The 15,370-nt window shown below is 39.3% G+C and overlaps 1 protein-coding gene across 15 annotated transcripts in view; it reads left to right on the forward strand.

Moving 5' to 3' along the window:
- Positions 1-15,370, forward strand: part of ADAM22 (ADAM metallopeptidase domain 22) — a 235,764-nt gene that overhangs the window by 212,795 nt on the left and 7,599 nt on the right. For 6 of the 15 annotated variants that reach the window (XM_042965798.1, XM_042965686.1, XM_042965714.1 and 3 more), the window contains 5 exons: positions 1,211-1,311; positions 1,661-1,727; positions 3,974-4,084; positions 6,293-6,379; positions 12,135-12,258. In XM_042965798.1, the coding sequence (XP_042821732.1) occupies positions 1,211-1,311; positions 1,661-1,727; positions 3,974-4,084; positions 6,293-6,379; positions 12,135-12,258 (490 nt within the window). The remainder of the gene's footprint in view (positions 1-1,210; positions 1,312-1,660; positions 1,728-3,973; positions 4,085-6,292; positions 6,380-12,134; positions 12,259-15,370) is intronic. The other 9 variants (XM_042965748.1, XM_042965768.1, XM_042965782.1 and 6 more) reach the window with 3 other exon arrangements.

Below are 15,370 nucleotides of genomic sequence, written 5' to 3' on the forward strand. Positions count from 1 at the left end.
TTTATTTTTATTTTTTTAACATATTGGGAATTTTTTTGGCTAAGAGAATAAGATCTAAATTCTGCCTGTATATAAATATTTTCTTGGTCACATATTTAATTTTAAATTAAATAAGATGGTAAATAAGCAGAGAAATCAATGTATTCCAGTGGAATTTCTGTTGTCCTTCTGTACAAAATAAGATTCATTCTATAATTAGCAAATTTACATTGCAAAAATCCTAATTTGGGGAATTAATATGTAATAATTGTGCTGAGTTCCATTTATTTTCATTCATCGTAGAAGATTCCTTTTAAAATGGACGTTTATTAGTGATTAACTGGAATGACGTATGGAAAATATTTTAAGCATAGTGCTATTTTCTAATGTATCTCAAGAAGAACTTAAAATATTGACTTGAATAATTCCCAGATTTTAGAAAAATGGGTTATGACTTTTAAGCATTTAAAAATGGTATCAAATTATGTAACTCTTCCTAAGTATATATAGTTTGTCAAAATACTTTTTTTATGTGGTAGGTGTATGAATTTTGCTTCTGTAGACAGTTTATTTAAGATGGCAGGACACAGATAGCACAAGGGCATCATGGTACATGGGTTTTGTGAGAGATACTTCCAGCATAAACATGTGATTTAGTTCAGTTATTGGACAGTTAACTAACAACACTACATTTTGAGGTGGCCGTATTTGTGGAGAAAATGCCAATTCTCAGAAAATAGTTTTATTGTTTAAAAAAACCTGAATGTTACTTTGGTAAACGTTGACTAGGTTCAGTTGAACAGATCTTAGTGAAATCTCTTGGAAGTCCATGTTCTCATAATATTTGAATGAAAACCATTGCTTTACAGTTAAGAAACATCTATAGTGGGACCCCATTATAACTCTTCTGCTCCAGTTATATAGCTGAAATATGTAGTGAATTTGTTACATGTGGTTGCTGGCAATGTGATTGGCTTGCACTGTGTGCTGATACTTTTCAACTATAAACTATTGTAATGGGGTTCCATTGTATTTGACTTTTCTTACATTGAATGTTGTGTAATTCTGCCTTCTTCATGAAGACTTTCATGTTCTCTTCATTCTTTCATTTCAGATTTTTTTCTTTCTTGATTTATTTAATGCACAGTAGTGCTTAGAGATTTTGCTTACTGATTTTAAAGCATTCACTTGATTGTATTTTTGAACAGTATATATACATTTTCAATTTCAGGTCTAATGGGCTTTCTCATTCTTGGAGTGAAAGGATCCCAGACACAAAACACATTTCAGACATCTGTGAAAATGGACGACCTCGAAGTAACTCTTGGCAAGGTAGAGGGCAGCATTTTGAACAGCTAGTGTGTCTGTTTGCAGAACCCAAATTTTACATTTTGTGGTTCTTGGTTGTAAAGATTTGTTCTTTCCTGTAAGCTCTTTAGCTCTTCTCCCAACAGAGATGAGGGCATTTATTATGAAAGTCCGTGTCTTTTTTTCTTGGTTGAGAAATGATGGGATTCACTAGTACCAGGGCTCTGGACAAACTCAGAAGGCTGTATGTGCTATACAGCCCTGTGTTCTGGGTGGGACTGGCTGGGAATATTACCACTTGAAATACTGTGTGATTAAACATATGGCAGTTGTTCATTTATATGCGAATCTAGCCATAAACCATCTTTTTCAGGTAACCTGGGAGGCAACAGAAAGAAAATCAGAGGCAAAAGATTTAGACCTCGGTCTAATTCAACTGAGTAAGTCTACACCTCTAATGGAAAAAGGCATTCCAAGGTCCTATGCAATTAGTGTGAAAAGTTAATTAATGAGATCATCAAAGAACTGTAAACCATGCCTCTGGTCTTGGTTTTGTCTTTTTAATTCCTTTTTGCCGTTTTAAAATTAACCATGGCTTTTCTCTTTTACATAGGCATCTCCGCAACTGTGCCCAAACCAATATTCACTGCTAGCGGGGTTCCCACCCTCGCTGCAGGCTTTTTCCTCCAGTAACCTGCCATTGTGGTGTCTTGGTTCCTTTTGAAGGGAATTTTGATAACATTCCTTTCTTCTCATCACCCGGGGTCCAGCCATTCCAGAGGGGTCACCCTTCCTCTTCCCAGTATTCACACAGCCTAGAAGCATCAGGGGGAAATTCCCACCGTCCTTGAGCATGATACTGCTCCCAGTGTGAAACCACCGCTCCGAGGGCTTCATGGCTGCAATCTAAGCATTCTCTCAGACTAATGGAATACACTTCCCTTTTAAATCTTCCTTCTGAGGACATTTAAAAGGGCACTTACCCAAAACTTGCTCTTTAACGGAATCATTGTCACTAAGTGCAACACTGTCCGTTTTAAATGATAGCCACACATTTTTTTTTTTTAAGTGGGGGGTGGGATCACAAGTTACATTTAAAGTTACTTCTAATGAGGTAAACACCATGCACTGTTTTTGTTTGTTTCTTCACTTAAGAAAGTACAGCAAAAGTAAGCTTCCTCAAACCTGACGTCGAGGAATAAAACACACCCTTGCTATGCTTCTGGAACTTCCTTGCCACCAGGTTTTCATTAACCGTACTTTTTTGACCTACCTAAAGTTTTTTTTTTTTTTTTTTAACTTATTTCTCACTATAGTGCTAGTTATGGTTTTCAGGATCACTATTGCTTCTTCATGCCTTAATACTTTAAAAATCTGAATAGCAGGTATTTGTTAACTGCTTGCCAGAAACTTATGTTAGCTTTTCCATCATATACCCTGCCTTTTTCAGTCCAGGAATAATAACAGTGCCCTGAAATTTGGACCTTCCTGCTGATGGTATTGTCTTGTAAGTGGCTTGTCAAAGTTTGCTAGAGGACACTTTACCTTAGAAACAAAATATAGGTTTAAGTGATACCATTGCATGGTCCAGAATGGCATCATAGAACTCCATCATAAATAACTAATCTGTTAGAGTTTATCTTAAACATTTCCCAAAGCGCTTGGATGCTTTAGGGCTCATTGTGGATAAACTCTTCTTGGAATGTTGTATGATTTGTTTTGCATGAGGTCACCTGGTAAGAGCTCCTTAGCTCATCTCAGTTGCTCACAAGAATACAGATAAAACTGTCAAGTGTTCTTCAGAACTTCCTTTGTGTGCTGGTTAGCGTTTTAATGATATTTCCTATAATAAGGCTTTGAAAACTCCCGAGTGGAAATAGATCAACATCATAGTAAAGCTATGTGTTTAGGACCCAAACAGCACTTGGTGTTTAGCAAGATTCATACAATATTTGCTAGTGCAGTCACTTATTTTGAAAAATTTTTCTGTAGAATTCCCGCTCATATCATATGATGAAAATTATAATACTAGATAGCCCTTAATAAATCTCTTGCCTGTGAGATAACGCTATAATATTTAATAAGACGTCATAGTGGAATCACCTTTGTGAGAAAAAGTAGTAATGACTCCCTCAGATTTTTCACTTTCTGCATTTGGGTTACATGACTCATATTAATTAAATGGAACCAAGCCTGTGAAGTTTACCACTATTCTCACATACCTTGTTATATGGGCACTATATACATACATATTTTGTTTTTTCTTAAAAGGAATCCTAATACGTAGCATCTTAGGAATTACATTGACAGTCATTTTTTATACCTTTCCATATTCGTTAAATAATCCCTCTTGCTTCTGATACAACAATATAATTTGTGGGACTATAAGAGGAGCAGAATGACCACAGACAAACATACCTTTTTTTTATTTTTTAGGTTAAAAGGTATCATCAGGCTCATTATTTCCATATCCCCTTTAGTACCCATCATCCCCAGGGATGATAAAACATCAGGACATGAATTAAAGCATTCACCACAAATGCATACCCTACTAATTAACAACATAAAATGTCCTTGTTTATTGTATGTTTTGACACTCAACGTTTTTGCATCTTCCTCACTGTTGTACATGCTGTGAAAAGAAGGTTTTGGCTTAGACTTTGTATTATATATTGTGTTTTTACAGGAGGGAGCCCCAAGCACCTGAGCCTGGGCACTCCCTCGCCCAGACAGTCCCATCCCAAGGCATAAGCCCAGGGGGCTCTGACAGCCCCCAGACAGGGAGTCTGGATCACAGGTCAGTCTCCACCTGCCCCTTCATTCTGGGCTGCCACTTAATCTCCCTCCTAGTCCCTTCCTTGGCTGAGAACGGGGTCATTTGATCTCTGACTGACCCCCAATGTCTGCTTGGACATGGTCCTGGTCCAGCCAGCACAAGCTAATTTTCCTCTGCCTTTCCATCCTGGAGAACACAAAGAGCTCTCCTACCCTGTCTAACGCATTTTTTTTGCATGTTGCGCTACAAGCCAAGTCAAGCCACATAGGCAGGTTTATAGCGGTTTGATAAACTCTCATTACTTCCACCACCGCCACCTAGAGATGCTAGGAAGCCCACTGTGAAGACACTTTAACGGGCAGATCCCCAGAAGGAACAACCTTTGAGAGCTCTGTTCAGTGACCTCTAGTGAAGTGATCACAGCCTTCTGAGATGCTCCTTGAAATGGAAGAAAAGGTCCATCATGTACAAGCCAAGCCATGTAGCTGTAGGTATCATGGAACAGCCATGGCATCAGTCCTTTGAGCTTCTAAGATTGTCAGTGAAAGGAACACACGTCTCCTCCTGGAAGCTGCCTGTGGGTGACTCAGTTTGCTGTGTGGCTATGTTTCACCTGATAACAGCTGCATGGGCTTTTTCTACGGTTTTCCCCAGGCCAGAGCATTCACTAGCCTTCATCTGTGGCTGCACTTGCTTTTTGACATTTTCTTTTTGTTCAAAGTCTCGGTGGAAATTTTTATGCAAGTTTTAATTGGCTATCTCTGTGAAAAGTGCAAGTTGGCAATGATTGTGGCTAAAGGCAAAACTAGTGTGAAATTGTTCCTGAGTCAGGGAACACTGTCTTAGCAAAAATGGTCTTACAGCCATAAAAGGCAACCAAACCCTTCTCTTAGGAGGGAACTTCATTGGTTATAGCTAAAAATGAGGGAAAGGACTATGGAAAAAGTAATCTACTTTTGTTTATATGTCTGGAAATGTCATGATTTAAGTGTATTTACAAACTGAAACCAAACATGGTAGGAAGAAGCAAAGTTTAACCCCAAACAAATAGTGTATTTTACCTTTCCCTTGGTTTGTTTCCAAATGACTTGCAAAATTTGATGGAGCTTGCATCTTCGTTATCTATAGTATCTCTAGGAGTTACTTTTTAAATGAGAAAACTTAGTAGAACCTGCAGATGATTCCAACACTGAATTTGTTGAATCTGTTTTTATTTTACAAGGGCACATTCTAAAGAGGATGTGTTTTTGCTTGGCTCCCTGAGTAAATCAAAGAAAACTCTAGTGGGAGGGGCGGGGGGAAACCCTCCCAAAACAAAAACAGACTTGCACTCCCAGTTTTACCACCTTTTTACATTTTCCTTTGCACAGTAATTCTGATGGAGACTTTGCCAGATCCATCATGGAAATGCTAATTAAGGTCATTAGTATCCTTTGGCAGTCACACAAGTTCATGATCAGACACTCAGAAGGCAACTTCTGAGGTCCATTTGCTAATGCAAACATGAACACTTTAGTCTGGAGTGCATGAAGAAAAGGAAGGAGTTTTGCAGCTACAACTAAAATTGCGGAGCCCAACTTAAAGGTCGTGCAGGCCTGTTTGGACCACACTTAATGTGTTTTGGGGTTCCAGGATCAGAAGAGCAGGGGCCCTGTCTGCTCTTGATAGAGCCGGCTGAGGCACCTATCTTTAACTCCAGCTTAGGATCTGCTGTCTGGAGTGAGACCGTGAGACCAAGGCCTTGTAAAGTCTTTTTTTCATACTGGAAAGAGAACTTTGCTCCTTTTAATTGTTCTTGGGGCATTATATACCCAAACACCAGGTTGGAATTGCAGCCATCTGAATATTCTCAAAAAGCATCGTTATCATTTGAAAACCAAGGAACCAAATGAGAGGTGGCCTGGAAAAAGCCACTTTGGAGGTGGGTGAATGAGATTACTGACAGTACTATGATTGGAAGGCCGCTTCTGATCCACTTGGGGAAACCACTGGAAAGATTTTCCCTGCAATGTTGAATACATTCTAGAATGCCTCGAGCCTTGTTGTAGCTGAGTTTATTCTCATGTCATTGTACAGACTGCCTCATAATCACCCAACATCCATCCTGGTTTATTTGCCATAGTCACTTGCATTTGGAGGGTGAAGAACATCCTTGCTAAGCTTGTGCTGTGTATTTTCAGATTTTCTATCTTGTTCTGCTTTCTTTGTTCCTTCCATTGCTTTCTGCAGGTATTTAAACCCATGGTTCAAAAGAGACTATAATGTAGCTAAGTGGGTAGAAGATGTGAATAAAAACACTGAAGGACCATACTTTAGGTATTTTATAAATTAATTTTATATCCTTTTCAAACTCTCCCAGCACATACAAATACTGTAGTGTGACTGGCGCTCTATCTTGTATCTCCCAATACAAGTTCCCATAGGTGGAAAGGGTCCTTGTTTATTTGCTGCCTTTTGATCTCTGTTTCTGGCTTCGTGAGCAAGTCTAGTTTTTGTTTTTTGTTTTTGTTTTTTTTCCTGAATGTTTCAAATGAAGCCATTTGAAAGGGTTGCCATTTAGTGCATGTCCCCATCACCATCTTGAGCTTTTTTAGTAGCTTTATCTTCATTTTATGCTATGTAGTGTTCTGTGGGCATGAAACATACTTTCCACTAATAAAGAAGCACTATTAACCTGAACAATTTAATGTCTAGAATTTAGCAGTTTCATAGTGCATTTTTCCTACTTACTGCCTTAAGAGTGCATAGTGCGTACAAGGAAACTTAAGGGAAAACATGAAAAGAAACTAAATGAAATCTAGTGGAATTTTACTTTGAGTAAAACCAGTGATTTAATGGAACTTAAAATTATCCAGAGAATCTTGACCACAAGAGAGTAGATTGGATGAATTTAGGTTTCATTTTCAGTACAACCGTTTGCTCCCAGACAAGGGCAGTGCCGAGAAGTACTTTACAGATTTGCAACAAAACATTCAAGGCACTTTTTATGCTAGTAGAATGCTTGTATAACACTTCAGACAGAGCAGGAAGCAGACTGAAAACATGTTCTTGGTTCACAGAAGAGCAGAGTATCCCTACATTTTAGAAACTCTAGAATTTACTCAATCCACTGTAGCTCAATCTAACGTCAGAGGTCAGAGAGAATTTCCAAGAGCTCTTAATGGCATTTTTTCACTCTTTCTAATACCAAAGTGATTTCCTAGAGGTAAATGTCCAGTTTATATCTGACTACTTTGTGGACAACTAATGTAAAGAAGAAATATGGACTCAATTACGACCTCTTCTGAACACAATTAGCTTTCAGATTACTTTTTGCCATGACTTGGGTCAGCATTAATAGATATCAAAATATGTACGTGTGTTTAACTCTCAGCACCCATATAAGGTGGACTTTCTCTTCCAGTGTACCATTTAGTTTAGACATGTATAGTTTGAGAAAATGATTAGACCCTACTTGCATTTTATTTTGATCCATACATTTGCATATGCCCCAAGGAAAGCATAACCCTGCCTGCTCACAACAATATATCCTGCTTTTATACCCCATCTTTCCCTTCTGCCCTGTTCCTCTGCTTTTACCACTTTCTCACACTGAACCTCATACACATACACTCACATTCAAACATCCCACCCTCACCTGTAGCTCTCAAGATGGCCAGCGTCAGGAAGACAGGTAAGATTATTTTGAATGTTATTTGGAATCTTGGCTCACCTGCAGTCCTATTTCTCCTGTCTATCTTCCTCAGGCTTGTGGGCAGATTGTAATTTGTATCAGCCATGGAACCCAAACAGAATGACTTTGGTCGCATATGGGCTAGGACTTTTATCCCTAAATGGACCTAGCATCTTTGCAACACTAATTTGTGAAATGGTACCCCGGAAGAGTTGTTTCACCTCCCCTGGGTCAGCTGAGTAGTTGATGTGGCTCCCAGAGAAGAGTTCACATTTCTTAAAATCAGCACCCAGGTCTGCCCAGAAGCTGCATGACTAAACGCAATTTGGATGGGGAAATGCTTTAGCACCCCTGGTTGCACGTGCAAAGCTGCGAGGGCAATTTTAGAGGGTTTCTTTATCTCCTCTTTTAGAATTAGATGTCACCTCCCACGGTAGATGGCAACATTATGAATTAATTATTAAAGTCCATATTTGTATTTAAAGGCTAGATAAAATCCAGTGGAGGTTTATAATGTAACTCTCATTTTAGGATTAATAAGCATTATGTTGGTAGGACCTGAAAACCAATGCACAATTTTTGTGAAAGTCGTGAATAATCGAAGATGCCCCAGAGCTTTTAGCACAATGATTCTAACACAACAGAGAGAATTTCATCCACCCTCCGTCCAAGCCAGTCCTTACATAGAGGGCCGAAGTACATTCACACTTTGGCTTATGCTTTGCCAACCCTGTGCTTAAGCTCAGATATGCTTCAACAGTCACCAGGTTATTTGGGATTCCCTCTCCTGCCAAAACACCGATGGGGGCAAAGGTCATTTTATTAATCACCCATGTGGTGTGGGCTTTGTGGCATCCTTAATCAAAACACAGTGGGGACTTTGTGAGTGCTACAGACTGGTCCAAAGTATAGCCCAGCATTTAAAATACTACATCCTCATCACTATGAAGAGAAAAGCAAATGCCAAAAAGTTTTGAGTGATGGTAGTGCCTCAGCTGTGCTCCCTTACGCAGTTCTGTATCCGACACTGGTTGCTCAAATGGTTGCCAGCATACACTCACATCAAGCAGGACAAGAGCATTATCTCCCCATACCCACACCCTGGGGGCAGTTCTGTTGGTGACAGTGCTTTCCAAGCTCTGAGCAGGTATCTTTTCTCTGGAGTATTATGCATTTGATTACTCAGAGTCCCATGATCTTACGGAAAATGCAGTAGCTCTGAAAAGAAACCAGAAATAATTATCCTGTATTGAGTGCCTGCTATATACCTTTATCTCTTACCACATCATGATATTTGGGCATTCTTACTCCCTTTCTATGGATAGAGGAAACTGAGACACAACAAGTAACTCAGGGTAGCACAGCTAGTAAGTATAAGAATCAGAATTATCAGCTTGGCTGTGACTCCAAAATCTGTTCCCTTTCTACTTCTCTGTAATTACTTAAGAGTAGCAGGGGGTATAGTGACTACTTAAATTCTATCCTAGGACACATTATAAATCCTTCTGGATTATATAAAATTTGCATCTGAACAAAGACAAGTGAGTAAGGGTGGACCCGTGTCCCTCATATGTGACTGGTGTGGTTTCAGCCATTCCTGGGGGGCAGAACTGAGCTTAGCGTGGCCTTACAGACATGTTTAAAAAAGGCAAGCCCAGCAAGTCTCCTGTGGCCCCAAGATAGACCACAATCCATGGGCACACAGGCACACATTCATTGTGTAGCCTTAAATGGCACCCATTAAGGTTATATGGTTTTTTAAAATGCTGTAATGATAATCATTAACATTTGTTCAAAGATTACTTTCTAAGTGAATGAGCTGGGCCAGTGCCTGGTTTTCAGTAAATGCCAGATTGGAACTACCAGGCAAGTAGCCAGGGTCAGAAAAGACCGTGGAGGCAGAAATCTCTCTTTAGACATTTGTTACAAAATTTTAGTTTGCTTTTATTTCCCTAAGCTGATTTACCCCACCTTGTTCTCTGCTCTTATTCTGACTCCTGTTCTGGTGCTGAATAACCCCTCAAAATAATATGCTGTCACACACCACCCAACCTCCAGGACATGATGCCCCTTGCCCCTACTAAAACCATCCCTACTAAAACCCTAAGGGCTTTTCTTCCCCTTAGGGTCAGTCAAAGTGTCAGCTAGCTGGCGTATTCATGTGAGAGGAAGTATACATGCAATCTCTTGGGGGATCTGGAGAATATCTTCTGTTTTGTTTTCACTCACCATTGGCTTTGGCCATGGAAAAATATTTGGAGGAAATATTCCAGCACCTCTCATTGGGATGGCCTGGTATGTGTGTAGAGCTGGTCATTTGGACTCATGGCCAAGTGAATGACTGGCATGACTGTGAAGCTATAAGCTAACAGCTCATGCTATGGACACATCCACACTGTAGCAAGTTAAGAAGAGGACTCATTTTGCATGTTCCCCTAAAGCAAACAAGATTTATTTCTTTGTGTACCTGACTAGCTTTCCTGAACTTGGGTTTCTTACCAGTAGTGATTAGGCTAAAAATCTGAACCCAGGTTAACATCCCTTGTTTTAGAAATATGTATTTAAATATCTAAATACAAAAACTTACCCTCATTCTACACACACTGAATATGTTTCTTAAAGGTCATAGTCATATTGGCAGTGTTTTCTTAAAATTAAAAACATCCTTAATTTCTGCATTAGAAAAAAAATGCAGTAGCAATACACTGCCTTAATAGTCTTTCGAAGGATTTGAAGTACTTGTATTCTTAGTTTTACCCATCTGCTCTGTAGTGGGGAGCATCAGCACAAGAAAAGTCAAATATCTGTGATATTGTGACTATTCACACTGCTAGAACATTAGACCAGTTCACACTGGTCCTGGACATTTCCCAAAACTAGAGGAAGTGTTAGGAGTTACAGATTAAAAGCAAGTTAAAGCAGTATTGATTCTTACAATTGAGCAAGAAGGGTCACTTGAATCTCAGGACTTGTAGGAAAAAGTATTTTCAAACCTCAGCTTGAATTTGGTGTCTATAACATGGAAGCCGGTTTGAAGACTACAGGAGAACTAGAACAAAGCATAATATATGGATGGGAACCAAAATTTACAACAAGGGGGAAAGAAGAACCCTCTTGATGCCTTTGCATGCAGTGCAGTGGATCTTCCCCTGCCCAGCACCACCCTGCTGCTGACACTCCCAGGCTGTCAGTCCCCCCAGCAGGTGAGGTGCCTCCTGCGGCAATAATACCTGTGCTCTGACGTGGCTGCGTAACCACTTCAGCGGTGTGGCTCACAGCCACCAGACACTGGGAGCTGAGCAGTCATAGATGTGGAGTGGTAACATTTGTGAATGGATAGGTACTGCTGAATCAGCACATCTGTTTCCCTTTGATATGGTGTAAGTGAACAAACTCTCAGCTGCTGTTTTTTTGTTTTTGTTTTTGTTTTTTTTTACTTTGAAGACAAGATAACAGATGTGGGCACTTCCTGTGAGCTCAGCCTAGTCACACATATTACCACTGCACAGGCAGAATACAGAAGAGCAGAATACATCACAACTCATGCGTATCTTTCATATGGAATGACTTCATGATGGAGATAATACACGTTATCTAAATAGGAAGGGTATTTGTGTTTTGTGTTCGTTTCAGTAAAATTCCAGTCACTAAAGTGTAGCCACCTTATTAGCATGAGAAGTACACCCTACATGAGTTAGCAAGATCTACTTCTGTGGCACAAAACCCTCCCTGTCCAGAAATGCTGATTGTAGGGACTGATCAGACCATTTTTGTATGTTCTCATCAGACTCGTTGTTTGGCTGGAACTCTGCACTCCTTACTGCTTGCATGTTTACTAATTTATTATTAAAACCCCTCTATTTGCCTTTGTTCTTTCACAACTAACACACTGGCCTCTGAATGCATGAGTTATGTGTAAACTGGTGTGTGACTTAGCAACTAATAAATGTATCAATTGTATTGTATTTTCAGAACTTAAAAATATAATTGGAATTACTGTACTAAAACATGTTTTACATTAAGTGGTAAAAACAAGGCAGAATATTCCTATGTTGTACATTTAATTTACCATTATGAGCTCTTAGAATAATTTTGCCCCTTCTCCATTTTAGCTTTTTATCTATTCTATAGGAAACTTCATGATTGGCTTTTCTAGTTGAAGAGTCTGATTCTGTGTGCTAACATTTAAATAATCCATTGCAGTTATGACATTAGGAAAATAAAATTCCAGCATTCCAGTGTTGTGAAGAACAGAGAATCTCCCAGTAGTTAAACCTTTGCAGTAGTGGCCTATGAAAATTGCAATCAGAGGGATTGTTTTGAACCTACTTTTCAGATATTTGAAAGAGATGTTAGGCAGTCACATAGTATTTATTCCATGTGTTCTCAACATCTCAGGACTCTATCTCCTGCCAAGTCTCCTTCTTCATCAACTGGGTCTATTGCCTCCAGCAGAAAATACCCATACCCAATGCCTCCACTTCCTGATGAAGAGAAGAAAGTGAACCGACAAAGTGCCAGGGTATGTGGAATATACACTAATAGCCTCAGTCATTATCGTTTATCTATGAGTTCATGCTTTAAAAGAGAGAACTGTTTTTCCTTCTTTATAAAAAAAAAAAGGGGGGGGGGAGATTTTCAAGATTCCATTGAAAAATAGAAGATTCTTGGGGTATGGGGCTCAGATTTATATTTGCAAATGAGTTTAATTACTGAATTCTAGTGATATTTGGTATGTTTTAATCATTCATTGCTATGTATTTATATCTTTTATTATACTTCATAGCTTCTATATGACAGCCTGGAATAAACAAAACAATGTGTTTCGTTTTTATCAGTTTTTTAATATACCTGGAAATGCCAGAGATGAAATAAACTAGCCTCATCTTCATGCCTAATTTGCTTACTCAGGCCTTTTACTGGCTAATAATACCCAATAGGACTTTAGAAATCAGAACCTGTGACAGAAAGACCAGTGGCTTAGAGGCAGGGGTGGAATTTGGATACATATGAAAATCTCTAATATTGGGGCGCCTGGGTGGCTCAGTCGGTTAAGCGGCCGACTTCAGCTCAGGTCATGATCTCGCGGTCCGTGAGTTCGAGCTCCGCGTCGGTCTCTGTGCTGACAGCTCAGAGCCTGGAGCCTGCTTCAGATTCTGTGTCTCCCTCTCTCTGACCCTCCCCTGTTCATGCTCTGTCTCTCCCTGTCTCAAAAATAAATAAAACGTTAAAAAAAAAATAGAAAAAAAAGAAAATCTCTAATATTAAAAAAATATGGCAATGGGTATGGTAAAATTTAGCAACCTCTTATATTTTAAAAAGACAGATTTATTTTATTTTTTTAACATTTATTTATTTTTGAGAGAGAGAGAGAGAGAGAGACCACAAATGGGGGAGGGATAAAGAGAGACAGAGGCAACGGAATCCAAAGCCAGCTCCAGGCTCTGAGCTGTCAGCACAGAGCCTGACTCAGGGCTCAAACTCATGGACAGGGAGATCATGACCTGAGCTGAAGTCAGGCAATTAACCAACTGAGCCACCCAGGCACCCCTAAAAAGCCATATTTAAAAACACATAAGAACTGATTATATAAAAATATGGTTAACCATAAGTTTTATTTATTTATTATTTATTTACTTTTTTTTTAATTTGTCATTGGGTCTTCACATAGAAGAACCAATTCCTTTCTACTTTATTTTTTAAATGAAGTAATATATTACTATAATCTAGTAATATAATTTAGTATTGTCTGCAGTGTTATATTAGCTTCAGGTGTGCCAGAAGTTTCCTTAAATACTGAGTCCTCTTTTATAACTTTAATTATGGTTCTGCTCAGCCTCACAGTATTCCCAGAATACATCCATTATGTGAAATTTGAGAGGTAGTTGAATTTAGAGAGGCAGACTGGCCCTCAGAGAGGCTTAAATGAGAGATATAACTAAAGAATACTTTTATTGGTATCCAAGTTCTGTTGTGGTCAGTTACAGTGTAATGTTGATCTTTTCAGAAATAATTTTGCAATAAAATAAAAAAAAAATGGAGCTTTAAAAGCCCGGGCAGATTTATCTGCTAGTGGGTCTCGGGTTCCTAGGTTTTTTGGTGTAGAAAGATATTTCAGAGCCTCTTTGATGGCTTAAGTAATGGGGTTCAAGGTATACACGAATCATTCAAATTTTAACTCGATCCACTCGCAGTCAGTAAGAAAACTCGCTAAAAGCAGATTAGATTACTATGATCAAAAAGACTTTAAAACCAAGCAGTGGTGTTTTGTGAATTATGTGACAAGTTAGCTTCCTGTGTTCATATGGCTAATGGTAAAAGATGGAAAGGAAGAAGAAAATTCAGATTCCCAGCACTCAGCTTTCTGGCTGTAAAAAACAGAATCGTTAATAGGCATCCAGTTGTTCATGACATGAGTATGTGGTAAAGAAATCCAAGGCTGTCATCCTTCCTCAGAGAATTGTCAAAGTATAACACCCTACTTTTTACCTCTGATAAATTGTTTACATTGCTGTTTTGCTCTGTCTACTTGGGGATATTCTCTCACCTGTTGTCATGCCAGGGTGCAGGTTATTGTTCCCACAGGAAAGCCCTGAAAATGACAGCTCCCCAGAGGACATGGCCGGCTCATGGCCTCTTCCTGGGGATGAATGGGGCGACAGTGAAGACTGTAACCCCGGGGACAGTGTGAAAGGCCCATGGCTACGTTCACCATGAACATCCACATGAGCACATAGCAGAATCCTGAAGAATAGGCAGCCCCCATCTCTGGCCTGTCTTGGAGGGCTGGGGAGTTATCAAACGAGCAGATCTTTTTTACCAGCAACCCCTCCGTTATAGTCATCTAGAAATTAGAAACGGCCACAGTCATGTCTGTTCCTAAAAGTGATGACTTGGAAAATTCTTCGCTCCTTTTTCCTCAATGGGATGATGGTGATCTTCAGGTTCCACCAGTGTCCCACCAGTGTAATCCCTCTGTTCCCCTTTCTGCAAGCTGTCACTAATTTTCTTAACCGTTTGAGAGAAAACTGGGCTCACTGAAGCTGAAGCCTGAACCCTTTACCACTCCATACCATCATCTGAGTGTCAATCCAGATGTTCTTACCCAGCAAACGTCCTGTTTAACCATTCATTTTCACTAGTCTCCACCGACAGGGGTCATTCACACACACAAACATCTTTAGAGTTGAGAGATTTGTCCTCCAAAGGGGGAGAACACAGGCGTCTCTACCATAGTCTTTGTGGAGTAGCCAACATGACTATTGAGAACAAGATTTCCATGAAGATTCAAGAGAACCTATTAAATAGGGAACTATGTAGAAACATCCACATAGTCACTTAGCCGTTTCTCCTTTTTCTGTCCCAGAATCTCATTAAGTATACAATGACATGCTCTAGATTTCAGTAAAAATGGAATTTGGATTAATTTGGATGTAACTTAAGTCACACTGGTCTCTAGACTTTCTTTGTTCATGTTTATAAAAGTGTACCCAAATCATATTGCCTGGAAGCAATATTTTATCAGCCAGGTCTTCTTCGTCGTTGTCGTCATCTTCTTCTTCTTCTTCTTTTTTTTAATTAGCCACTCTGGTGAGCTGAGTTGCATTCATATTTGATCATTCCAAAGTTGTTTA

The sequence above is a fragment of the Panthera tigris genome, chromosome A2 (genome assembly GCF_018350195.1).
Source record: "Panthera tigris isolate Pti1 chromosome A2, P.tigris_Pti1_mat1.1, whole genome shotgun sequence".
NCBI classification, from domain to species: domain Eukaryota; kingdom Metazoa; phylum Chordata; class Mammalia; order Carnivora; family Felidae; genus Panthera; species Panthera tigris.